Raw genomic sequence first — 26,985 nt, 5'->3', positions numbered from 1 at the left:
TGTGGATTCAAACTATTGTGTTAATGAACAACTCAACTGCTCCTTCTTGATGACAAATGCACAGCCATCACACTTGCCCTAAGAGACCTGCAGCTCTACTGCTGAAGCACCTAGACTGCAGAGGGAGCCATCCAAGAATTAATGAAAGCCACATTTTCCATTTCAATATTGACTGCCACCTCAAAGTAATGAACAAATACTCAGCTGAAGGGAGTTTTGATGAGTTATGTAGCAAAAGATAAATAGTTTTTCCCTCTTTTTTTGTATTTCTCAGCTCAACATCAGTGGGCATCAGGGTTGTTTCCAACACTGTACCCTCAGATGATGCACTGTGTCTGTGCAACACCTCTAACAAAGGATGGAAACACCTTAGATTAGGGAACGAGGAACAACCACCACTCCACCACCACTGCAGCCAGGTGTGGTTTGATCCAGAGCTGCTGTTCTGCCTTTTGAACCCCATTTGGTTCCCTGGGATGGATGGCAGGGCAGGAGGAGAACAAAGCAGGGCCCCGCCAGGCAGCCTGCCCGCCAGGGGAGGAAAAGAAAGGGAAATAATAACAGCATTTGAAGACGAACAATAAGAGACCACCAGGAAGGAAACCTGCTCTTTACAAGGCTCAGTGTATTAAAATAGTGTGGAATGTCCTCATAGCACAGTGAGGACACCCAGTAGCCTGGAACACAAACTAAGGACATGCACAATTCAAGAGCTTACGCTCTTCACGAGGCTCCAACACAAACCATCTACTCTGTCATCCTCATCCATTGGATTCTTACGGTGCTGACTGCCCACTGGCAAGCTCTGCACCCTGCACATATACGTGGGAATGCTGTAGGTGGCTCGAGGCTGCCTGCAGTGTCTGGACATCAGTGTGTGGATACCTCCATAGCAGATGGCCAACACGTTGGGCTGAGAAAGGCTCAAAACCTCAGCAACCACACACTGAAAAAAAAAAAAAAAAACAAAAAAAAAACCACTCAAGTCCTTTGGGAGTCTTTGCCACAACACAAGCAACCTGCTTTGGATGAGTAAACACCTCAAAAGCCTTTATTCAGTGGTCTTCCTCTGACACGTCGAGTGGCAGAAACCAAGAGAAGGTTTTAAGAACAGGAGCAACCCATCCTTGCCTGAAGATCACCCCACTGTGCAGATTCATCTGCACTTTATAAAAGGGGCACAAATTCCTTTTGTCAACGGTTTACGGGCGTTTGGCCTGGTTCCGTGACGAAGGGGATGGGGGATCCACGGGCCCACGTCCCGGGAAAAGTGAAAAGGGGAAAAGGGTAAGGAGATGGCCCTGAGAGCAAAGAACAGCGGCAACAATCTGAGGAGAAACAAACTAATTTACTAAATAAGATATCGGAACGCAAAACAACACACTATAATACAATATAATTACAATTTAAGCTGTTAAATCCAATACAGAGAGAGAGAATGTCCCAAAATCAAGGTAGGCCTTACTCTACTACCAACGATAAGACGGCTGGAGAGCGAGGTGCTGCCAAGACGAGAGATGGCGGAAAAAGGGCCGAGGTCTCGTGATCTGCAAGTTTTTATACTGTGAGCTTTTATCTTTTCCCTCCGGCTGGAAAATGGTAACAGAGGAGCAAAGTACCGTGGGGAATGTAGTAGTCCTTCTCTCCTGAGAACCAGGTATATCCACTACATGATGTTATGATGTGGAATACCAATAACCGAAAATCACAAAACCATGGCACTTTTATTTGGCTGAGCTTACACCAAAGGGAAAGGGCTGGTGACCTCCTGAATTGACCTCAGACAAGTGCGCAGACAGATTTTAAACATCTGTTGTCTTTTTGTGCTTTGAAACCCAAAGCGGGCCTTTACAACAGCACCTCCGATCTCAGGGCACCTGGGCAGTAGGCAAGTGACGAGGGAATGACAAACACATTATTAGCAACACCACATTGTTTCTAAGTAGCAGCGTCAGTTATCTACACGCTACCAAGCAAAAGGGACAGGTCACCAAAAATACTATCACAAACTTAGCAAAAATAACAAACCTGGTTTCACTGCTTGTTCCCAGATGGAAGAAAATCCAGATTGTTCTGCGTATTTATCATTCTTTACTTCTCATTGCACTCAACTTCATCCTAACTGTAACTTATCATCGCTAGAATTTAAGTAATACCTTTCTCTCTCAGCTACTTTAATTCCTTGATTACCACCAAAGCGTTATGTTATGTACTGGAACCAAGAGAGGGAAGGCTGTTTGGTAACTCACTGACTCCTGATGTTCAGCAGTCTATCAGAGCATTACCCAGCAATCAGCAAGCAGGGGCTAATTACATTATACAGACACAGCGCTTGGAAGAACCCCAACCCCACTTTACTCTCCAGCACTCGAACTCTCCATGTATATTTTTATGAGCCCAAAAGACAAGCTTGGGCTCACATTACTCCTCCCCACCACACTCAGTGGTGGCTCAGAGCCATCCAAGTCCTTCTCCCTCTCCATTCACACTTCATTAATGTAGTAAAAAGAGATGTCCTCACAAGCGCTTTGATACACGCAAACACAACACACACCTTTGGAACAGGCTGGAGGTCCTTGGCACTCAGGAACTCCCAAGTCAAACGCAGACATAGCACGATCAGTAAAGCACTACGGAAATCAAGAGGAGAGCAAGAGCAAAAGAGATGAGATAGATGCAAATTTCAGCATGCAGCTACAAATGACATGGAGCTGATCCTCCACTAGGGTGCCCGGCAGAGCTACAATCAATACGTCTGTGCTTATTTACACAAGCAGAGCACCAGCAGCACAACTAAGTCAGAGTTTCACTATCGGTTACCACTGCACTACCTGTCTTAAGGCACCTTTGCATAAAATGCAAAGTTATGATTAATTGTGTTTTTCTTCCAGCTCCGCTCAGCCCGCTGCTTTATTCACTGCTGCTCTCACCTCTTCACCTCGTTAACTGCTTTCTTGCTTCTGGCCATCGGAATCGTTCCAAAATTGCTGTTCTTTGTACAAAAAAAATAAAATAAAATACTGCTATTGTAACAGAAGCTAAATTAAAAGGCTCGTGACATGAACAAGGGCAGGCAGAGTGGCGAAAGGCCAACAAAGAGAGGGGTATTTGTTACTGCTCCTTCCCGAGAGGATTAAGAAAAACATTCAAGATTTTAAAATTTGTTCCAGCCCTTTCCCTTAGTGTATAAGAACGTGAAAGAGATTCCAACACTCCTCCCAGACAACCCCTCAGAAGTTAGAGCCTACGTAAAGCATCTCCTAGGATGTCAGTGCCACCTGTCCAGACCGCATCTGTCCCACAAATCATTATTTCCTATCAGCAGTCTCAAAGCACAGGTAAACACTCTGCTTAAGGTCTCAATGGGAAAAACAACAGTGGTAAAAATAACTTTGAAACCTCATCAGAAAAGAGCAGCAGGGACACGGGGCACCCTCCCCTTTTTCTCCTCCCTCCTCCCCAGGTCCTTTTCAGGCGGGGTGCTCAGGAGGGGACATTTGTCTTGCTATGAATAAGTCACCATCCCGTGGGTGCTTCTTAAAGGAGTGGGGGGGAAATAGTGGGATTGGATGCACTTACACCTCCTGGAGACCTCCACCCTTCTCACACCACCAGGCCATGGGGTGGGGATCCTGTCTGCCTCCGGGGCAGGCAGTACAACTCAACACTGCCCCAAGACCAGCACCAGCTTTTCCTCCTCTCCCCTACACCTCCAAAAAACCAACCAAGCAAAAGGGAAATAAATACGAGCTTCCCACGCCAAGCTAAACCTTTCCACAAACAGTTTGTTTTTCCTGACCAGTGAGATTCCATGGAACCGCTGGTGGTGTTCTCTGTGCATGGAAAGGGTCGGAGCCCACAGCGGCAGCCAGGCAGGGCTCTGGTCTAAGGGCTGCACATGGAAGGGGATGGCACACCCGGAGCAACAGTGCTGCCCTGACCTCTCCAACACCAGAGATGAATTTAACGTGAAGCAAAAAGAAAAATGGCCGTGAACTTAAAATACATAAATAAGTCAATACTCCGCCAAAGCCCAGCCTGTGCAATAGAAGTGACTGGTTTAAAGGTCTCCTCGCTGACGTGAGTAGCAACACTTCATGCGTTGGCACCCCCTCCTCCCCCCCCCCCCAACCTCAGTCAGCAACCACTTTTCAATTAGTAATTAAAAAAACACATGAAAAACAGCAATTTCAGACTGAAGAGCTTTGGGTGCCCTGTGGAGCACTTGGGGGTGACAATAAACAAGGTGCTGATACGCACACGTTGCACAGTGCTGAGCCGAATGGGATGAGCCCCAAATCAGAGTGAGATTTCAATGCATGAAGTTTAGCTGTAAGATAAGGGACCGTAATCAAATTACACCACAAATAGGTCCATTCATCCGTGAGCGTTATTGCAGGGAGAGGATTGAATTACAGCTCGGGATAAAACAATTTAAGGAATAAAAAGGAAATTTATTAGCTATTTATTATTGTCCCGCTGCCAAAGAAAATTTCCCACCTTCGTCACAAGAATGCAATCTGAGGAGAAAGCTGAAATACTAATTATCAGGCTGGAAAAACAAGAAGAGTTCGGGCTGTATTATTTACATTGCCATTCCTCTTTCTGAATAGAGCCACAAAGTCAACGAGCCAAGGGAAGCCACGAGAAGAAGCATTTGCAATTCCAGTTGTTTTGCTGGGGAAGGCCTAGGCGGTAAGATGCATGCAACGAACTGGGCAGAGCGCTGGGGTTTTCCTTCCTCTAAAAAAGGAAAATTCCTCCCGGTGCCTTCCGCTACATTTTTTTTTTTCTTCTCTCCAGAAAGCTATCCCAACAGCACGGCTTTTAAAGAGGACCAAGTGCAAGGTGGGCATTCACCTCCCCCCACCCCCGTCCTCCAATTTGGCAGCGCTGAAGAAGCGCCTTTTAACGCAAACACGGCTTTTGGAATAAGTGCTGCAAGCAACAACAACCGGAGGGGGGGAAGGAAAAAAAAAAAATAAAAAAAAAGAGAGAGGATAAAAAAAAAAGAAGCTCCACTCCTCCCGCTGCTGCTGCTGCCGTTGTTGTCCTTTGTTGTTCGGCCCCCACCTGTTCCCAGCCCGGGCCGAGCAGCCGGACCCCGCGGGGCCGCCCCGATGTGACCGCGGGACCCCAACTCCAGCGCTGACCCCCGGGTTGGGACGGGGACAGAGCGCTGCGGGGAGCACCCAGCTGGCTGCGGTCCCCCCCCAACCCCTGATCTTTGCAAGGAAGGTGCCCCCTGGCCCCAGCCCCCTGTCTCCTCTCAGGGACGGCTGCCTCCCCCCACCAGCAAGCTGCCCCTTTATAAGCAGGGTATCCCCCAGCCCAGCCCCCCACCCTTCGCAGGGAGGGTGACCCCCGCAGCCCCTTGCAGCGAGCAGGGTGCCCCCCCCTCTGCCAGGAGCAGGGTCTCCCCGCCCCCTCGCACCCCGCAGGACGGGGGTGCCCCCACCCCGGCACGCTGCCCCGTGCCCCCAGCCCCATTCGGCAAAGAGGGGGCTCTCCCCACCCCCCGGCCAGGACAGCACCCGGTGCCCCATCCCCGGCACTTACCTCGTCTTGGAGGACAGGAAAGCAAGTTTGATTAATCCATAGGTAAACAACTGGATGCTCTCCTTGGCTATGCTGGCCACTCTGAGCCTGTGCTCTAGGATGTGCAGTTCCATCTTTTCCTCTTTCTCATTTGTAGTTCATCTATCCCTGGGGTTTATTTTGTGTTTTTGAATGGGGAGGGGGAGGGGGGGCTGTTATTGTCGCTGCCTTGTTGGTTGGTTTTTTGGTTTTTTTTTTTTTGCCTTTTTTTTTTTTTTGCCTTTTTTTCCTCCCCTCTCCCCGGCTCCTTCTCCCCCTACCCGGCTCCGGGGGCGGGGATGCGGGTGCCGAAGTTGCGGGGCGGGCGCGGAGCGGAGCCGGGCAGAGCAGCGGCGCGGGGCGAGCAGCTGGGCTCGCTGAACAAACAACTTGCCACTCAAGCCCGCCGCAACGCGCATGCGCGCCGCCCCGCCGCATGCCGGGCCTTGGAGTCCGCGCCGCCGCGGGACGGGAGCGGGCGGGACCCGGCGCTCAGCCGGCCCCATTGTAACCACCCCCACCTTTTCTTTTTTTTCTTCATAGTGTAAATCTTCTGGTTCTACTTGTAAGGCCGAGCTCTTTCCTTTCCCTTTCTTTTTTTTTCTTCTTTTTCCTTGCTGTTTTTTTTTTCTTTTATTCTTATTTTCACTCCACTTACCCTTTCACTCTGAGAGGCTCACAGGGTGCTCCTTCTCGACCCTCAAGCCAGCAGAAAGGAAAACTTCAGACATTCTCATAATAATTCAATATTCTCCTCTCATCTGGTTCATTCTTCTACACTGCCAATATGCAACCTGCATCAGTTTCCCTGCAAAGAAAAATAAAGGGGGGTGAAAAGAAAGAAGGAGACAGGTGCCCTGGCAGGGTCTGCTGTGATAGCACAACGGGAAACGGTTTCAAACTAAAAGAGGGGAGATTTAGATTGGATATAAGCAAAAAGATTTTTATAATAAGGATGGTGAGGCATTGGCACAGGCTACCCAAGGATGTGGTGGATGCTCCATCCTTGGAGATACCCAAGGTCAGTCTGGCTGGGGCTCTGAGCACTGATTGAGCTGTGGGTGTCCCTGTGCATTGCAGGGAGCGGGACCAGATGGCCTTTAGAGGTCTGTTCCAATTCAAATGACTCTGTGTTTCTATGAAAGTGGGAAAAAAAACCCCAAAACAGCCCACTTTCCACGGAAGTGTTACAGAATTAGAATCACAATTGTTCCTGTGTGTATGGCAGCTGATAACCGGAAGGCAGTGGGCTGTCCATTCCTGCCACCTGTCAGCAATGGGAGGCAGAGCAGAGGGACCCCAGCACAGCACCCAGGCACCAGCCCCAGCCTGTGGTCCACCACAGCCCCACCGACACCACACAGACCTAAAGGGGAATCAAGGCCGAGCATGGGGTGTTAGAACTCGAAGGGCTCCCTCTGACTTCTGGCCACACTAATTCTGCAGGAATAAAAGTCAGACCAATAGTACCATAGCACTTTTCATAAATAGATCTCAAATGGGTTTTGTAAAGACCGCCCAATAGCAACCTTTCTGTTCCACACATGGGGAAAACTGAGGCACAAGCTCCTCATCACCAGACCGTTCTTCCTCCTGACACAGGCAGAGGAGCTGCTGCTGTGCAATAAGCTTGTAGAGCCTGTATTCTTAGGGCAGAACCCCATTACATTCAGCTCTGAGGACAAGCTTCTGAAACCAGGACTTCTGAATCCTCTCTATACTGCCATCTCCCATGGATGGCTGTGTCCCCTCACGAACACATCTGTCCTTCCCCTGCCTGCAGCCAGAATTCTGAGAGGCTGCCTTCACTTTGTTGTATCCCAAAAGGAAAACCTTGAAATTAGAGGCATTCATATCCATAGGTAGTTTGAAATCATTTAGAGGAAAGGCAACAAAGATAAAACATCAAATCTCTGCTACATTTAAAAAAGCCTCTGGAAACCAGGGGGTTGTTTTCCTTCATCGCCTTGTGCAGAAGTTCAGATGACTGTAGGCATTGCAGTTTAGGAAGCTGAAGAGGGTTTTTAATCTGCTTCCACTGCTAGTTCAAGGTCTTGGTCTTCAAAGCTCTGAACGTATCTGTGCCCAGCTACAAAAAGTGCCTGCACCTGCAGCTGCAAATCACAGAGCTATCTGCGCTCCTCCGGGACAATGCAGACTGTAGAGTCCAGAAGGAAGCAGCCAGGGACAAAACATTCGCTGCCAAGGTTGCTGTGAGCTTCCAGAGGAAATCAGACAAATGCATTCTGAATCACTTCTAGGAAATGCAGCAAAACTTTCCTCTTTTAAAAGGTTTTCCATCATAACCTGGGAACATTTGCAGTGTCGACTTTTGGCCTCCCCACTTGGAGACAAAATATGCTGCCCCCAAGCAGAGCTTTCTCAACCCAGAGAGAGCTGATGCTCCGGGAGGGCCACCAGGGATTATGTCATTACCAGTCTAATTACTACAGAAATGCTTACGTGAAACAATGAGAGTTGGTAAAACAGGCCCAAAGGTAAAGTCAGTGGGGACCTTTTGCAGCAAGCACATCATCAGAGACTTCAGTTCTGCCTGCGGGGAAGGAGAAAAGAGGCCCTGAGTTAGTCATCTGGATTGACTAAAAAAAGAAGAATCGAGCAAACAAGCAAAAAATGAAAGAAAAAACATCCCCCCAAACCCACAAAACACAAAAATACTTCTTCATTTTGTAAGTTTACATCTGGTGCTCTCCAAAATTGCAGTTTCTTTCCTGGGCCTGATCCACTGCTATGGTTTTTCCAACCTTTCCCAGAAGGCCTGAAGGCCTCTCTGGGCTGCAAGCAGGCCTCGTGGCTCCGCAGACCTTCACGCCATCGCCTGTAGGAAGCGTTAGGAAAACATAAAGCCCTATCATCACCCAGCCCGATTTTCTACGGACAAAAAATATGCCTAGCTCAGCACAGGCAGATTGTTCAAGAGCAGGCAAACTGGCAATTAGCCAAAGCGCTATTAGGTGCCCCCTCCTCCGCTGTCATTAGCATTCTGCTCTCTCTCTCCCTTGTTGCCAGGTATACCTGGGAGTTTCCATGCAAGGAGCAGACTAGAACATATTGTTATTACATACAACTCGCTGTAATATCATTTAATTATTGCCATTCCAAGTTTTTCATATTTTTGCAGCTCTTATGGACTCTCTTGGCCCAGCCGCAGAGCGGGGACCTGTTGTGCAAGATGATGTAACCACGCTTTTTTTTTTCCTTTTTTATTAAAAACAAAACCCATTCCCTGCCCACACAGCTTCCAACGTCAGTTACCACAGCACAATCTGGGCAGACAGAACAAAGAGATGGGGAGAGCGGACAAGAAAACAGGAAGATGAGATAGCAGCAAAACAAACCTCAGTGTGAGTCTGTGATCTGGGTTTGGACAAATGCCATTTTTGTGTTTCAGATAAAAGGCATGGCCCATTCAGAGCTTGGGGAGCTTAAGTTGTGCCAGGAGAGGTTCAGGTTGTGTGTTAGGAAAAACTTCACCTTAGAATGAGTGGTGATGCATTGGCATGGGAGTTCCAGGGAGATGGTGGAGTCACTGTTCCTGGAGTTGTTCAAGAACCATGGAGATGTGGCATTGAGGGACGTGGTCAGTGGGCATGGTGGGGATGGGGTGGTGTTTGCACTAGATGATCTTAGTGGTCTTTTCCAACCTTAATGACTCTGTGATTCTATGAGGACTAGGCACTGTGAGTCTCTTCTTGCTCGGGGGAGAGCAGAGCTCTTACAAACCATCCCAATAGATGAGTCAGGACCACCAATAACACTAACCAAATCCGGGTGCTGAAGCCCCGATGCTGAGGTGGGTGTGTTTCCCCAAAGAAGTGCAAACTGTACGTAAACACTTCTCAGATACCTCCACTTCTGCTCATGATGATGTGGAGCTTCACACTGGTGAGCGGGGCAAGAGCCATCTCCTGCTCATCCCAGGCACTGTTTGCCTACAAGGGAGGTCCTCAGAAGGAAAGCAGTGTTGTACAATAACCCTAAGTTTAAGAAGACAGACTGTATTTTTGCCTTGAACCTTTATCTCAGCAGTAACCACATAGAGCTGGGTACAGGTCACCATCAGACCACCGGGGAACTCCAGATCTTGGCCGTCTTTTGTCCAAATGCTAAATTTCTCACAAGCCACACTGCAGCCCAGCAGCGGAGTCTCTGCATACAGATTGCTTCCAGCCACACCGAGACACTCAAGAACAATCAGCGTTTCAGGAAAAAGAAATGAAAAACGTAGAAACAGTTGAGGTGAAAGGAATGTAATTACGCACTGTGATGAACAGTTCACCAAGAGCAGCGCTGTACACAGAGGAAAAATAAAGGAGAATTTCTAATCACATGAATCATCATGTTTTATGCAGTTACTCCAAAGTACAGTAGGATATTTTTGCATTTTTTTTATGTAGTTGGTGGAAGGAAGTTCTTATATCATTTGTGGTCTCTTCCGACACCATAAAAAGCCCCAAATTATCGTATTCAGTTCTTGAAGATGAAGCTATGGTAGCCTTTTACAGATGGATTTTAACATGCAGTATCTAAATTCTTGGCAATAAAGCCTCATTTTCAAAAAATAAATATAATTTAGATTCCCTCACGTGATTTGTCTGACATTGCACTGCTGCAATTACTGTTACCCTGCTGTTGGCATAGTTGTGTTATTTCTTCACGATCATCTGAAGTCTAACAGTATCTTGACCTATGGACTAGAGCTTGTGTCAGCTTCTAGGATATTAAATAGCCGATAATACAAGTCTTAATGTGAATGATGTCATGGCAATGCCCTGGATAAATATGCCCAAGGCGAGACAAATCCAGTGCTGCTGTTGTTTACACTAGCATTTTCTTTCCTGCCATTGACAGAGCATATGAAGTTCTTAGCACATCTATAGCTCTGGTGTGAAACGGGGGTCATTGTGCATTTCTGGGATCCCCTTCAGACTTAGTACACAATGGACACACTCTGTTCTGGCTTCTAAGCTCAGGGAATGCTTTTTGAATGCAGGCTGTCTTCATAGCGTTGAGGACTGGAGGTATATTCAGGTCAGGCTCTGGTTTGGACCAAAAGAGAAGCCAACACACTTCTCTACAGCCTTAACCAGTTCATTCTGAGATGAAAGTTACTTAGTAACTATAATTATCCTAGGACTCTTTGCTTCAGTTAAACAGGCCTTTTTGACCCAGGGAGGATAATGCTTCCTTACACAAGCACGTAAACAGAAGAACAGAAAGGCAGGCAAAGAACCAAGGTCACACCATTAGCTGTTATCATTTAGGGGCAACAATTCAGAGGCCACTGCCGCGAGACCCCCATGGGGCTGTCTGGGGCAGATGGACAGGATGGGTTTACACGCTGCTGTCTTACACCTTCGGTGACAATTAGTCCCTGAATAAATCAGTTCTTTAAGAAAAATTGTATGTAAAATATGAAAAAAAAGAAAAGAAAAACAAAACAAAACAAAACAACCCTTCCCAAATGATAGCTTCTAGGCTTGCTTGTGAAAAATTACCCATTTGTTTAATTGAAAAGAGCGATTTATCAGGCTAATTTCCTTCCAGCAACAAGAGACCTTTCAAAACTTGATTGCAGTTAATGTGCCAGTGTTTCAAAGCATTTTATTCAACTATCAAATAAGCTAATGAAGACCTTTAATTTACTGTTGGAGTGCAAAGTGGGCTGAGCAGGTCAGGCATTGCGTGCTCCCGGGGCTGCAGAGGTGTGGATGAGCCTCTGGTGATGCACCAGTACCTCGGAGCCCAAAAGTCCCACAGGAGAGACTGCATCTAAATACCTTGCTCAGGGAGGAGAATACCTCCCCTCCTGGATCCCTTCTGTGTCATTCTCTTAGCCAGTGGCTGACAAAGCTTGCCCACATCCTTGAATATTCAATGGCTACAGCCACTGCTATGAATCCCTCATTTACAGTAACACGTGGATGTGTTAATAAGTTGCACCTCTGTCTTCACAGGAAACATTTAAAGTCTGGGAGGGAAAAGGATTATTTACAAATAGAAGAAAAGCCGAACCAAACCATTACGTGGCATAGCAGCTGCAAGTTTCCTAGCTGAGATACTGATTGCACACTGGTTTACTAATTAGGTGAACCACTTTGACCCGTTGGCTGCAGTTGGCATTACTGAGATGGAACCCATTCAGCTCATGAGCTCCACATGAAAACAGGTGAAATGACCAAAGCCACGTCCACTTCATGACGGCTGGAAATCATAATCGATGCAAAATGGAGACAGCATGGCTCAGGCTGTGGGAGGGACGCCTTTGCAGCTACTGGAGGTGTTGAAGATGACCTCATCTTCTGGTATCTAAATAGGCAATTGGAGAAAATGCTCCCCCCTCCTCCTGCCAGCCTCCTAAAGATCAACACATCTGCAAACACGTTCTGCAAACCTAAGGGAAGAAAGCCAGATTGTAGCCTGCCTTATCTCTTCTGACTCGCTAAATGTATTTCAGGCCTCAAGCATCACATGACTGCACATAGTGTGTGGGTACAATAACTAATGTGGCTTTCATAACGGATCAGCAGGGATCAGCAATGTTGAACAAACACCCTTATTTGCCAAAGCACCTTCCCAGCACATGAAGCAGATGACCTTGTCTCCTAAGAGTTACAGTGTGAAGCGGATGATCTGCAAATTAAGGATTTGGAACTATTTATCCACCGATCCCCCTTAACCTCACCGTTTTGCACTGAATCCAACACTGTCCTTGCTCTATAGAAACCCAAGGCAACAAGAGACCAGTTGTCGATACCACAGAGGGCAGCAGACAATGCATTTTCTGCAAGAAATTTCCTGATGGTGGGGACAGGACTTCATCAAAAAGCATAGATCAGCATCTTGTTGAATAGAATCATAGAGTCATTAAGGTTGGAAAAGACCTCTAGGGTCATCTAGTTCAATGCCAACCCAGCCCCACCATACCACTGACCACGTCCCTCAGTGTCCCATGTCCACAGATCTTGAACAACTCCAGGCATGGTGACCCCACTGCCTCCCTGGGCAGCCTGTGCCAATGTATCACCGCTCATTCGCAGAAGAAATTTTCCCCAATATCCAACCTCATTGTCCTTTGCTACACCTTCAATGAAGAACATGTATCTTCCTGACAGCAACACCAATTGGAGGTGCTCAGGGAGAGGTAGACTAGGTAGAACTCCCCAGCAATCTTGGAGCTCCTATAGAACAGCTTAAAATACAAGCCATTAAAGTTTTCCAGAACAGTTTTCTACGCTCTGGAACGATCCCATTCATCCCAAGCTCTTCACTTGCTAAGGAGTTTTGGGCTGTGGGAATGCATTTACTGCTGTTGAAGCTGGCTTTAGAAGTTGCATCCTGCCCTAAGGGACTAATTCCTACACATTTGCTGTGCTAATCAAAGCTTTTGTCTGGCTACAGGACAGACGGGGAGCTCCTGTGACAGAAAATGAGCAAAGAGAAGCAGATACTGGAATTGCCTGTGCCTCTATGAGAAGCTGAGGCAAGCAGCAGGAATCGCAGTGGGGCAGTGAGGCAAGGAGGTCCTGCTGAGGTGAAATGGGGCCTTGGTCACTGGAGTGAGGCGAGGGCCCTCCTAGAATGATGGAGAGGATAAAACCAGTTGTTCCCATAGGCTCTAACATGGAGTCTTCCTTCAAGCGTCGCAGCCCTCGATTTCAGACAGTGCATTCCAGCAAATACTTGAAAGTACTCTCCTCCTCTTGCCTCTCAGACCATGCAAAGCTTTTAACCAGTTGTTAGCCCTTGAAAACAGGATACAGCAGCAGGTGCAGCTGCTACTCATGCGCTTTGTGGAGTTTAATGTTAGAGGTAGACCCAAAGCAACATGAAGGATGGAGTCAGAGGACGTGAAAATCTCTTCACAATTAGGGAGCACACACGTATTTACCTACACAATACCTGCTCCTGCAGCACTTATGAGTCAGGTGTAATTGCTTCTGTTTGCAACGACCAAGCACAAAGACCATAGAAATGTCTCAGCTCTGAGAAGAGTACCTCTGCAGAGAATTAGAAATGAGTTTTCCTTAGAATCATGGAATCATTAAGGTTGGAAAGACCATTAAGATCTACTAGTCTGACCATCAATCTATGCCTGTGACCGCTAAATCTTTGCATCTTTATATTGTGTGCTCCTTCAGGACAACCAGGGGATACTTTTCCACTTGGTTTATCTACCATATTTGAAGATTCATGGAAGCTGCAGGGGAGGAGTTGCCAAAATAAATTCAGTGATGAACATAAAGAGCTGCAGAACTGGATCATCTTGCCTCAAATCCTGTTTCTGACAGTAGAAAATGCTGATAGCAGAATGTAAGAATAAGACAGCTTTGCGGCCTCCTGTGCTGCACCCTGTCTGGTGTCTACCAGGTACAAAACTTCACATTCTTCTAAACTACTCTTTGGACCTCGAACCTTTGCACTAAGAGCAAAAGTTTAGTAGTAATAACACAAGCACTTGGAAGAAAAAAAGCTGAATCGAGGAACAAAGAGGTTTAAAGACAGCAGGGGAAAAGTCACAGAAAGTTTTAAATGGAACTCTACAAACACTGCAAACAAGCAGACCAAGGAAACGGGACAGGCACACACACAGGAGAGCAAGTAGAAGGAGGCAGTCAGCTGCATTTAATGGCACAGAAAGTTTGCCTTCTATAAAACATTCCCACTCCTGGGCTTAAATCACAGCTTTCCTCTGCCACTGGCCCCAGTAAAAACAACAACAACAACATGAAAAATGTCCCAGCTTCGGGGATCGAGGGAGGAATTTATGTGCTCAGCCGCTACAGTATGGTCACAGATATCCCCCTCCCAACTGCTTTTTCTCCCCTTGTTCTGCGCACCCATGTCTTTGTTAGGAGAGCTGACAGGTTTAAATAGAGCATATAAAACAGGCTGTTTTCGAGACCCCATTTCTGGCTGTCTCAGACAGCGATGCAACAGACTTCTTTACACTCAGTCACTGTTTCAAACTTCAGTTTGGATTACTTCAGGGCTACGTTTCATGCTCTGCTGTTATTTGTCTTAACAAACACTGCTTACTCTATCATTAGGTTCAAACTGGGAGATCTTTGGAGCTGTTCTGCTCTGCACAAATTCAGGATGATACAGCAAAGTAACCTAAGTGGAATGAGGCCAAACAACATGTAATCACGTCTAACAAGGAGGGAGGGGAGAGAGAGCGGAGGGGGATGGGTGGGGAGAAGCGGAGATGGAACAAACGCTGTGCGCAGAAACCCAGTGTCTCCTGCTACACACTGGGCCTGACAAACGTAAAAGGGAGGACAGGTCTTGCTGAGTGGGGAGAGCCAGACCGGGCAGCCAGGTGGGAGGGCAGGGAGAGCCATTTTCTGAACTGAAAGCAGATTGCTTGTAGCAGCTTGTTTTGCATTGCTGTTCATCACTAGCAGAAAGCAGAGAAGAAACAGCTGGAGTTACGGAGAGAAGAAAGACTTCAGACCAATGCCTGCTTCCTAATCTGCTTCTTACCTGAGGAATATGCCTTTTCAGTTCGTGGCATTACCTACTGTCTTCCTTCCCTCTCTCCCTTCCCACATTAACTCCAGTTCATTCCTGCACTGATTGCTCCTGCAGCGGAGTAAGGAGTGCTTACATGATCGGCTTCTAGGGCAGAGCCAGAAGCAGGATAAACTTCTGAGACAGAGATAATGCTTTAAATGGGTTCCCATGTTTGCAGAACAAACAGATGAGTTGAAGGTAAGGCAACACATCCATCAGAATATTAGTTCACTGCTTTTGTTCCCACAGGATGAATGGTAGAAAGGTGTCTGCCCTGGAATAACGTGTCCCAAGGGGGAATCAGAGTGGAACACGCTAGTACATAGTATCTGCTTAATGTAGGAGTGTGAAAAAAGAAAAATAGGAATTAATGAAGGCTAAAGAAGAGCAGAAACCCTAGGGGCTCTCATTCCTTCCTCATATACCAGCCACACTCATGGAAGCACTTTGTGACGTTCTCCAAATTCTTGGACGTGAACCTATAACTAAGCATACCAGAACTCCCCCTACTGAGGAGCTACCACAACCACAACTAAATATTTGGGGAATTTCTTTGGCGAAACACTTCCCTGTTGGAAAGTGCTGATTTGTTGAAACCAAAGCTTTCTGCGGAAAAACATCAGCTTCCATGAAATATTAGTTGGGAAGAGGTTCTTGTGCTCGCAGTGCAATTGCTTGGCAGAGGCAGGCAGATAAAGCATTCCTTCTGGGGTTCTTCTGCACAGTCCATATGCTGCAGGGGCAGACAGACCAGCAGACAGACATAAACACAAACCAGAAAGGGCAACCTCGAATGTGGAAGGCCAGATTTAAAAAAGGTGTTTGAACCTGACCTTTCCCACCGGGCTGCTGCCATATGGGAAAGGGGCTGGTTCCTGTCTCTGAATCTGTTTTCAAGAAAATGAACTCCGGCACTTTGGTTTTCTGTTTCAAAAAAAGAGAGGAAACAAAAAGAGAAAACCATTAAACTTTTCATGAAACAGCACTCGGTTCCCGTTCCCACTTTCTAGTTTTAACATAAATGGTTTCATTGTGCTTGCACTAAGGATTTGATAATTATTTTGACTAAGGAAAACTAAACAAGAACAAAACCTTGCAACTCCATGCAGTAGCACTACATTTTGAAAGATTAAACCTAAGTCTTAAAATGAATGAAATCCTGCCTCCCTTTCTACCCTTTAGCCTGAGGCCAACTCCCCTTACACTCACGTTCTGTACTGACTGCCAGCACCATTCCGCTCAACCAGTGGAACCAGCTGCAAGATGGACCCCCAGACCGGGGCCACTGCATTTTCTCTTGATGTTCAGAAGCCCCAGAAATCTTTTAGAACAGCTCTGCTGCTTGGCAAATTCCCAGTTAGCTCAGCCTGGCTATGCCCTTATCTGTGCTGGGGGCTGCTGCTGAATGTGCTGAGGGTTGGAGAGCTGGGTGTGCTGCTCTGTGGCATCCCTGCTAAGGGCAGGTGATGCACATTTCACTGTAGCTGTTCAGGGTCCAAAGAGAACTGTGCCTCGGCCTGATTCTGTGTTTCCAAGGCAGCACCATCAACTAGCTCCAAATTGCTATAAACTTGGGCACAAACAAGTGAAAGAATTACCTTCTGGATAACAACAGCAAGGTCTTGAAGGTATTGTCTGCTGGAATGTAGCTGAGTTTAAATTAGTTGATGTTTCAAGTAATGAGTCCACAAACAATTCCTGAGCCCATAGCCACCCTGACACGAAAACGTAGTTAGCTGAATCACACTTGTTCCAAAAACCACATCATTAGCTGATCTTACACCCTTCTGTTGGTCCAAAAGAAGCTTTGGACCAAAGCTTACACGGAGTGTATGCAATGGTCCAAAAGTAAATGCATTTTTATGTCCCTCATTCTGTGTGCATGATTGCTGTTTTGGCAGCGAGTGACAGTGCCTTTCACATCAGGGTTTGCTGAGGTATGAACCACTCCAGAGGAAAGTGCCCAGGGAGAAAGCAGCAGCCCACATATTAGCCACATACAGAGGGAGAGAAGAGTGAAAGCATGGTGCCGTGACATCAAACCTTCATGGGAAATTATCCGAAGAAAGGTTAGCAGGGACACATTGGTCCCAAGCTTTGTTTGCCCATTGGGTGTTTGAGCTGTAAGACTCACAGGTTAGAAAAGGGCAAGAAAATTCTAGAGCCACTGGATGAGAGGGATGGGTGACCTCCCCAAGAGTGGGAAAAGGAGATCTGATCACAGCAGTAACACAAACTTGCCCCCGTGGCACTGTTAGGATGTAGGCATCCAGCACCCACAGATCTGCATCAGACCGAGGAGAAGGTTGGGATTTCCTTAGCAATGTGTATGCACCCTCCTTCAGTGCTGTTGTGGACCTAAAAATGTACATCTAGAAACAATAACAAATCTATTGCCTCACTTTTATTTTGCTCTGAAAAAGAAGATGTCTGATGGAAGAACATAAAGGAGTGATTGACTTCATTTTGCTTCATAAGATGTTTCTTCCGAAAATGCAGGTGTCACACTTGCTTAGGTAATCCAGTCTAAACACTTATAAGCTTTGCATGATATTGAAGTTTGGCTATGAGGTTTTTGCCTAACTGTAAAAGTGAGATCTATAATAGAATCCTGTGGAGTTTGATTCAGTCACACTTCAAAATCAGATTTTGGTATACTGGTCTCCTCTGTATTTAAAATCATGGGTGTATTTAAAGCCTTTTAAGGCTGTTTCTTCTTAACTTTCAGTCAAAATAATTTCTTGGAAACACAGAAACATCCATGACAAACTACAAGGTATGTATCAAACATGATCACAGACGGCTTCATCTGATAGGCAAGAAGAATATGAGCATTACACGGACCTGTTGTAGTGTTCAGAGAGGGCCACAGAAATGATCCAAGGGATGGTACACCTCTCCTCCCAGGACAGGCTGAGAGCTGGGGCTGTGCAGCACGGAGAAGAGAAGGCTCCGAGGAGACCTGAGTGTGGCCTTCAGTATCTAAGGGGGGTGTAAGAAAGAAGAGGACAGACTCTTCGGCAGGATCTGTTGTGGCAGGAAAAGGAGAAATAGTTTCAAACTAAAAGAGGGCAGATTAAGACTGGGTATAAGGAAGAAGATTTTTTTTTTTAATGATAAGGGTAGTGAAGCACTGGCACATGTTGCCCAGAGATGTGGTGGATGCCCCATCACTGGAGACACTCAAGGTCAGGTTGGACCAGACTCTGAGCACCTGATGGAGCTGTAGGTGGCCCTGTTCATTGCAGGGAAGTTGGACTACATGGACTTAAGGGTCTCTTCCAACTCAAAGAGGTCTATGATTCTATGATTATGCTCTTGTCCAACACAGAAGCTAAGATTCTTTATTAGAAAGGGACCTTGTAGATAACATGGGTTTACCAAAGACTCAACTTCTCTGAACACCTTGAAAATGAGAAATACCATATGTAGACCACTGCTGCAAAGCTTCATTCCTTGTACTCCCAAAAGAAAAAAGGAACTTCTGTTCATGTCTCCAAGTACCTTTAGGTGCCTTTGCTGAAGAAATGATTATAGGTTTGTTTTCCTTTTTCTTTATTTTTTCTTTTTTTGTCTTCGTTCCTTTAAGGAGAGTGTATCCAGAGAATGGCACTGCTAAAGTGCTGAGCAAACAGAACGCAGGCTGCTTCCCAGCCACAGCATAGTCCGTACCTTTATGTGCAGAGAAAGGCAATTGTGTTGAGGTTGCTTTTCCAAACAGCTAGAAACCGGTGCTGGGTTTTGCATAAGAGCAGTACACATAAACAATAATTGTTTCCTTTTCCCTCACTTGTTCCCTATATTGAAGCATATCAAATACGACCCCAAATCCAAATTAAATGAGAAACATGTTGCTGTAGCTCCAATGGCTTTTGCAAAGATGTTCCAAGGAAATTTCTTCTAGCAAATTCTTCACATTACCTGCAGTTTTATCTGCTGCAGCAGCAGGTGGAGCAAATTTAAGCAGTCAGGATAAGATTGTCACTTCCACATTGTGGTCCTTTTTGTGCAAGCCCCTCTTGGGAAGCTGCTATGAGATAACACAACTCCACCAGGCTGCTGGGATGACATTAATGTATACCAGCTCTGATTTTCAGGCTTATCCTCTACCTACCAGCGTGACTGCATGGAAACAATTGTGAGAGATGCAATAAAAAGACTGGCATCATTCTGTAGTGGCTCTGCGTTTTCTTGCATCATGTTTTGCCCATTTCCAGATGACTTGGTTATTAACCCAGCTTGCCCTCGTGGTATTGGAACTAAGCTAGAAGTTGGTTCTGCTATGCTGACCTATCACTGTGCAACAGCTGCATCTGAAATTGGGTGAGAAACACAAGATTTACCATGGAGTGACAGCAAACAATCCTTCATGAGGAACCCTCAGTCTTAACAAAGTTGGAATTCCCATGGGGTTTTGACTGGGGTGTGCAGAACTCAGTATTAAAGGCCATGCACCAACAGCAACATGGTGAGGGCAGGGGCCAGCAGGGAGCCCAGTGCTCCTGACAGTGCTCCAGGAGCAATAAATGCTATCACACACTAACATATCAATAGAAGCAATTAAGCACTCTCTACAAGGAGCAGAAATTAACTGTTATTTTGCTCTGTTCACTTATTTCCAGCTAGATGTTTACCCATCCATTTTGAGAACAAAAGGAGAAACGTCCTTCCATCCAATATGAAGTGATTTTAAAAATATTTTTTTTCCCCATTTATACTGGAATGAAAAATTCACCTTCATTTCTTTTTTCCCTGCGCAACTCTTCATTTTGTCTTATCTTTTTCAATTTAGACTTCCATTTACATATTTCAAGGAGCACGGTTTATAAAAGAAATTGTTCAAAGCAGATGTTTCAACAATGTCAAAACCTCCCCTGTAAGAATGATTAAAAAAGACAGAATTTGATAGGGTAGCCTCAGAACAAGCCCTCTCCCGAAGACAGCCTTGATTTTAATGAATTATTTTACAACAGAGACGTTTTCAATGAGAAATTCTTGATTAATTCCTGCCAATAACCTCTGGAGGAGGAACACCCTTTGCCATATCTCTGAGACTGGAATTACTGAGGAAGTGTGCTGAAGGGTGCTGCACACAGGTACGTGCTCAAAGCCACCTGGCTGCTTCTCCTTCCCATCTCCCCCCACTAACCTCAAAGGGAACAGAGAATGTCATGCTGAAAATGACAGCGCAACGCAGTCCTCGTGCCCTTGACAAACCAGGCCAGAACAAAGTGGACTGTTGTGTTTTCATTCAGATATCCTTTTGCAAGCTCTTCAGTGAGGAATACACATAGGGTGCGTTAAGGGCCGTCACCGTTCCACATTTTCTTGTTCTGTGTCTGTACTGATGATATACACTGAGTGAAGTAAATCCCTTCTTGCGAGTGTGGTTTTACATCCCCTTCCCCCAGATGTGAGTGAGGAACGTGTTCTGAATCTTGAGATTCCACTTGTCAGTGGAGTACACTGCCACTGCAACACTACGCTGCCATGAAAACGAAAGCTTCAATTACATTTTCGTGATGAAAGCTTTCCACTACAGCTGATGCAACAAGTCATGCTGCTGCCTACTTTCCATAGTTACGCCAATGACTTGCAAAACTGTCACATTTTGGGCAAGAGAATAAGCCAGACCTCCCAGTTGCAGTCTCCCAGTGCCAGCACCACTGTTACCTCCTCCCCTCCCCATGTGCACCCAGTGCAGGGCTTACTACTCACTCCTGCACACACATTCCTTTTCTGGGCAGGTGGATAAAGGTCTGCCCACATGGCTTAAACTCTCTCAGTGTGGATCTGCTGGCTTTTCTATTTCTCATTACGCAGCCACAAAGTATAGAAAAAACCCTAAAAGAATACAGATGCTGTTAATAGATGAGTGGAGGGGAGGAAAAGGATGTTGGCAACAGCTACTGGATTATGAAATGCCAAAACCTTGCCAGATGAACATTCATAGAGTTCCAGAAGGTCACATCTATGGTGGTTTGTTGAACAGAAGTTTGTAAAGTCAGATGTCGAGGAACTGAACACACTTAAAACATTCACCTGTGCATTCTGAAGCCAAAACTTATCATTAAGGACGCCTGCCAAACCTTCTGTTTGTAACCTTCATTCATCTCTCAGACTTCCACAGCTGGCAAACCTTACAGACAAGATTATATTCAGCTCTCTGCCTGAGAAGAGAGAAGTGACTACATCCCATGTTCTGCTGCGTTGTAATACACTGTGGAGGGAAAGGAAGGCATACACAAGGCCTGAAATGGGCAGATGGGGCTCGTAAGGCCACAGGCAATATCAGGGATGTATTGGACCCACTCACTTTTTGTCCTGTACAACACATTAAGATCCCAACAGTGGGAGGTCTCTCATCACTCATACCAAATGTAGAAGCTTCTCAAGAAAATTTCGCATTTTCATTCGTATCCAAAGAAATGTTTCCGAACCACCGCTATGTGGGAGCAGGTGAGAATTCTCCTTTTTTTGTTTCCCTTCACTATTGTGGATCCAAACACACCACCCCAGGAAGTGGGTCCGTCTTAGAAAGACAGGAGTAGAACAGTGGGAGGGCAAACACTCAGCCTTGCTCTAACAGATGCTAACAACACTGGAGGAGTTCAACAAGACCGTGAGCTGCAAACTTGCTGTCTTTTTGGTTTTAGAAGTTATGCATAAGCATCTCTATTCCAAAGCAAGTGACTGCATTTGCTCAGTTCGCCTGCAGAGGGTCACTGCAGTTTTCTCCAAGCTCAGCAGGAGCTGAACCCTCTGCAAGCAGGCCACAGGCAGGTAAGGCAGGATTGGTGCCCAGTGCATTCAAGAGCATTTACTAATCGCTCAGCCTGCTGCTTCCAGTCTCATCCCTCCTCCCCTTCACCTGGGTCTGAGGGTCCTTCGTCACAAACCAAAGGGCAGTAGCCTAGATCAAGGCAAAAGGAATGCATTCTACTGTTGAGAAGACCATGGTGGTGGTGCTGGCGTGGAAGAAATATATAAAAACCCCACAGTTAATTGGAAAGCCAAAGACCAAATACAAATACCTTTTTTTTCCCTTTCCACATGCTCCACACAGTCCTATCAACAGGAAAGTAACAGTGACCACAGGCAGTGCTCACAGGGGAGCGTTCTGCCCAGAGATCAGCCAGCCAGCTCATTTCCCTGCCTCTGCATCCAATTTCAGCTCGTTGCAAAGGGTCTATTATCTTTATAAGTGAGGTACGTAATATCTGTGTAAATGCAGTATCTGGGTTTTAAAAAAAACAAGCCTCTGTCATGATAATATAATCTAACAAACATAAAAACAAATGCACATCCCACCCACTAATCCTCATGAGAGCTGCGTTTAGAAGGAAACACAGAGCTCTGCCATTATATTTATGTCGCTGGCCAGATCTTCTGGATACCAGCAAGGCCAAGTTGTAATCTTCCTTGGAGAGGTTACCCCTCCCTTGCAGGGAGGAACTCCCTTAGTTTCACTGGGACCGAGATTTGGCTCCAGGAGCACAAACTGCAAAGCAGCAGCCAGGCCACACTGCTGCAGCTCAGAGAGCAAACAGCAGAGAAGGAAATGAAGAAGCTAGTACTGCCAGTACTTTAAGAGGGAATGAAAAGGTCAGCATTTTGCAGCAATGTCCTGCATATAGATACGTGTGTATACGTTTGTAAGAAGCTTGTTCTCTCCCCCTCGTGTGTTGTGTGTCATTTTGTACATACTACCCCTCTGCTTTCTGACTGCAAGCCTTGAGGAAGCACTATTGGAACACTCATCCTGGCCATGTCTTTATTCTGCTTAATGACACACAAGTTTCACATCTAGAAGAAAAAAAAGAGGGGGCTCAGACATAAGGAGCTGCAGTGGACCCCCCCGTTCACACACCAGACTTGTTTCTGTCGCATTCCAGAAGAAAAGCTGTAGTTAAATAGGCACGGGTTTCCTTACTGTATGCCATTGATGGTTTTGTAGTACTGGGATCAGGTGGGCTTTTGCTGTTTCATCCGTATTCTCTCGTTTGTTTTGTAACAAGCAGTCTATTTTTAAAAACAGTCATGTCCTGGATATTTGGCTGTTGGAATGCAGTACGTGATTTAACCTTCAAATGTGCAAATGTAACAGCCTGCAATTATTGCAGTCAGGTTTCATTACAGACCCTTTCCAACAGCAAGTTTCTCTTTGTGTAGGGCAAGCTTCCCTGACACTAGCAAAGCCAACTACACAGACATCAAGTCTGCCCACAAGGGTTGAACGTCGGCAAAGGGTTCTGGTTCAGGAGTGGTTCTGACAACAGAGTGATGCTGTCCAACCCAGTGACAGTACATTGCTGGCACCCATCTACCAGAGCCCTTAAGCACACACTCACTGTTAACCCCCTCTGAAAGTCTTCCTGATATCAAAGGGATGTGGCGTGTGCTCGGGGCTCTGCTGAACACACAAACTGAAGCTTAAGCGGGGTCTGATGGAGAGCAGTCTCCGTAGATTGAAAGTTATTTTTGAAGGCAGTGATGAAAGACAACAAGTATCTTCCAGGAGGTTTAACAGAAACCCTTACAGCTGGGCTTCTCGGGGTCACTGGTCACTCACCATTAACTGGGATCTGGATTTACTGGGATCCTATTTCATTAGAAATCTGTGTGCATGCCCTGGGAAGGAAAGATGGTGAGGGAGTTGGTAGAACTTCAAGAATATCTTCTGGTATCTCATGGGAAAATATTCCTCAGCTGTATTCTTCATAACAGCTTTGGCTTTTTCTTCTGTTAACAGCTCAGTTAAGCATTTTCTGCTACTCTGAAGGTTTTTTACATGTCTTTTTCCTAATGAAATGCAAGCTCCTTAAAGATGGAGAGTACTTCTAACATGCATAACCTGGCTGGATTTTCAAATTCAGTTTCTTAGAATTTCAAGAAATAAATATGTTGATTTATTTAAGGAGCTGTGTGGACATTGGAGGCACTAAGGTCTTTCTATCCCTAGAGGAAGCCGAGCTCCTTTGTAACTACAAAGCAACTACTCCACATGACTCCTTCCAGCGCAGCTCAGTCACCCAAAGCAGCCTCAGACACACCTCTGCAAAATAAAAGTTATTCTAGCTTTGGATAGAGTACTGAAGGAAGGATAGCTATGCTAGAGCAGTTAATTCCACAGCAGCTAAGCCACAAAGAATTCTCCCTGGCATAGAAGTATCTTCCCTTTTTAAGGGAACAGTTGTGAAATGGCCACTGAATCAATGTTAGGAAAAAGCAAGAATTTATTTTGTAGCCTCTCTCTCACTGGTTCCATTACATGAATCTACTGGGACTGAGGAACTGTAATCAGGCAAAACAGTAACCATCCTGTTTTCCAGAATGCTAAGGAAATTTAGGATTCTCAGTTTCACGAGTGTATTAGTAATTCTTAGAAGCGATATTTTGTATGACAGTGCAAGAAAGAACATTCTTTTTTAATGAGATTTTCATCCTTTTATCTCATTGGCTTCTGTTCACATTTGGAAACCCCAAATATCCTTGTAACAGATGTTCAAGATGATGCATCTTAAAAATTGAATAAATTGAAAGTTAAACAGGGCAATAATTAACAAGTATGCACAGAAACGACTCTCATTGTTTGTTTCCCATTATGCAGGAGCTATGCTTGCAATTGTATTCAGCACATTTTGGAGGTGATAACTCAATTCTCGGACTACCAGATGCATCTAGCATGTGTCAGCTTCAATGGAAGTTGTCATTCAATGGACCTTTTCATTCCCTCTTAAAGTAAATTTCTCTTAAAGAAAATGTAGCATGTCCATAGGGTGTACATGGGCAACAAAGTAGGACATTTGCACCTAATTGGATGTAGCTGGTTTACTCTGAATGTTTTTTTTCTTTTTCCTTTTTGTGCCTTATTCCATTCAGTATTAGAAGTACCTTTGCTGTGAAAGGACACTACTAAACCTTCTGGTGAGAACAGCTCCCCTGCCCCTTGCCTCTCACCTTCCCACTCCCAAGCAGTACCCATTAATTGTCCTGTTCAGCAATTCCCTGCCCTTTACTATGGAGAAAACATCTATTATCCAGGCAGTTTCCAGTGACCTTGGGTGCTGTGGTTTTCAGGAGACCTCCAGAAGACAGATGACTCTGACTACTGGTCTGGATTCGGGCACTGCAGGAAAACCCTCTTGCAACCAACACCGAGCCATTCATCTTCCAGCCAGCACCCATGGGTGACCTTGAATTTACTGGAGTGCTCTTGGCTTTGGAACCAAAACAGCGATGACTTCTTTCCTTTATTGCCCTCTGCATCATTTGACAGCCAATGATTTATCTGTCGTATTAGTTTCCCTTTGTTCCCCAAGTAAACTCAGGGACGGTGAGCAGGACCATGAAGCAAAATGACAGACTTGCTTTTAAAAATAATATGATTATAGCATTCTCATTGCTATGCAAAGATTATTCATGGTATCGCTTAATCAGTACTCGTGTATATTTTGTCTTTGATTTTTTTTTCTCCCATTGTGCAATGGAAATGTTTCAGGAGTTTCAAAATGGGCAGTGAAGTCTCCCCCAAAGCAATTCACTACTTTCCATGCTGTTTTTGTCAACATATACTCCAATAAACACGAGCATCTTTTTCAAAAATCATAAACAACAGAAACAGAAAACAATTGTAACCTATTCTCAAACTGAACTGAATTAGAGTGATGGGACACTACTATCTCAGTCTGTAGACTGAAACTGCACAGCCATATTCCCCGCTCTGTTATTCATTTGTTAATTTAACAGTGAAACGTGGCATTTGTTATTGTTCGGGAAAATTGCAGTGGAACCTCAGATAAATGTATTCTATATGAGAAGTAATCTGTGTACAGATTAAAGTTCATTTAGCTCAAGGACTGTTGCAGGAGTATTGGCCACCCATGCCTGTCCACATCCATCAGAGGTCAGGCAGCTCAGGAAAACTGAGATTTTTCAGCTATCTGCACACTTGACCCTGGCAGCTCTTGGCCAAGCCAATAATCTGCACTTCTACTTCCTCCTCCAAGGCACGGTTTGGGGACAGTGAGGAGGAAACTGAGAAGAACATTTGCTATGCTTGCATTTGTGTTATGCAATGCAACAAGCTGTCCTGTCTGATGGTCAGTCTCAGTCAGGTGGAAAACAGTGACCCCCGAACTAGTACAGGTGCCCACACCTCTGCAAATAGATAGCTGTACTGAGAGACCAATAACAACCGCTGCCAGAACGGGCTGTATAACCAACACCTGCTGACCTGATGGTGTTTTTGTGGAAAGCTTACAAGTAACAACATCAGTGGACTTCTTTGAAAAGGTTCATTGGCCTCACTGGTATTTTAGTATCTCATTAACTTGAGCCTGGCGGCCTCCAGTGAGTTTAACTGGACACCATGTAGTAGACTGAATTACAAAGGAAAATAAAGAATTAATTTATCCTGTAACATGACAGAGTGATTTCTTATTGACTTTCCTCTTTTGAGAGATGAAGTGCAAAGGAGCATGTGCCTCATTGCATTGCACACTGTTGCATCACTCTTGCATGCTGACACTCTCCTTCTAGTGGTTCAGAGAGGCTAACAGGGAAGGAGATACAGGAGCTTCATAACCCAAACCAGCTATTCCTGGCTGTACAGAGCAGAACCTTCTTGGGAAACTGTCCAATTGTTCTCCCCCTAGCGAAGTGCTCTCTTGTTCTCAAAAACGTTCTCTTAACAAGCCAGATACTCAGACAACCACATCTCTTAGTAAATTATATGAGGCTATATTGTTTTCCATCTATAAACTGGGTCATCACAAGTCTAAGTGTAACACAATACAGCTCAAGATTCTACCTTCGTGTTTTGTACAAGAAATGGCACTGATGAGTCAAGACAAGCACCACGTTGCCAAG

General features: G+C 45.5%; 1 protein-coding gene and 1 long non-coding RNA gene across 8 annotated transcripts in view; one reads left to right on the top strand and one right to left on the bottom strand.

Moving 5' to 3' along the window:
• Positions 1–5,991, bottom strand: part of CASTOR2 (cytosolic arginine sensor for mTORC1 subunit 2) — a 91,965-nt gene extending 85,974 nt beyond the window's left edge. Inside the window, exon 1 of one of the 2 annotated variants that reach the window (XM_021415576.1) lies at positions 5,560–5,991. In XM_021415576.1, the coding sequence (XP_021271251.1) occupies positions 5,560–5,672 (113 nt within the window). In that variant the 5' untranslated portion in view covers positions 5,673–5,991. The remainder of the gene's footprint in view (positions 1–5,559) is intronic. The other variant, XM_021415577.1, reaches the window with a different exon arrangement.
• LOC110407658 lies at positions 1,629–26,516 on the top strand. 6 transcript variants are annotated; one of them, XR_002443971.1, is made up of 5 exons: positions 1,629–4,695; positions 4,804–4,848; positions 11,556–15,312; positions 20,088–22,323; positions 25,195–26,516. It is a non-coding gene; the product is annotated as an uncharacterized LOC110407658 (long non-coding RNA). The 6 variants fall into 6 exon arrangements; XR_002443970.1 differs by having other exon boundaries at positions 20,088–25,041; XR_002443973.1 differs by lacking the exon at positions 25,195–26,516 and having other exon boundaries at positions 20,088–20,210; positions 21,235–25,175.

This window comes from Numida meleagris, chromosome 18 (assembly GCF_002078875.1).
Source record: "Numida meleagris isolate 19003 breed g44 Domestic line chromosome 18, NumMel1.0, whole genome shotgun sequence".
NCBI lineage: Eukaryota > Metazoa > Chordata > Aves > Galliformes > Numididae > Numida > Numida meleagris.
Note: the sequence above shows the minus strand (reverse complement) of the source record. Positions and strands in the feature narration are given on the sequence as shown.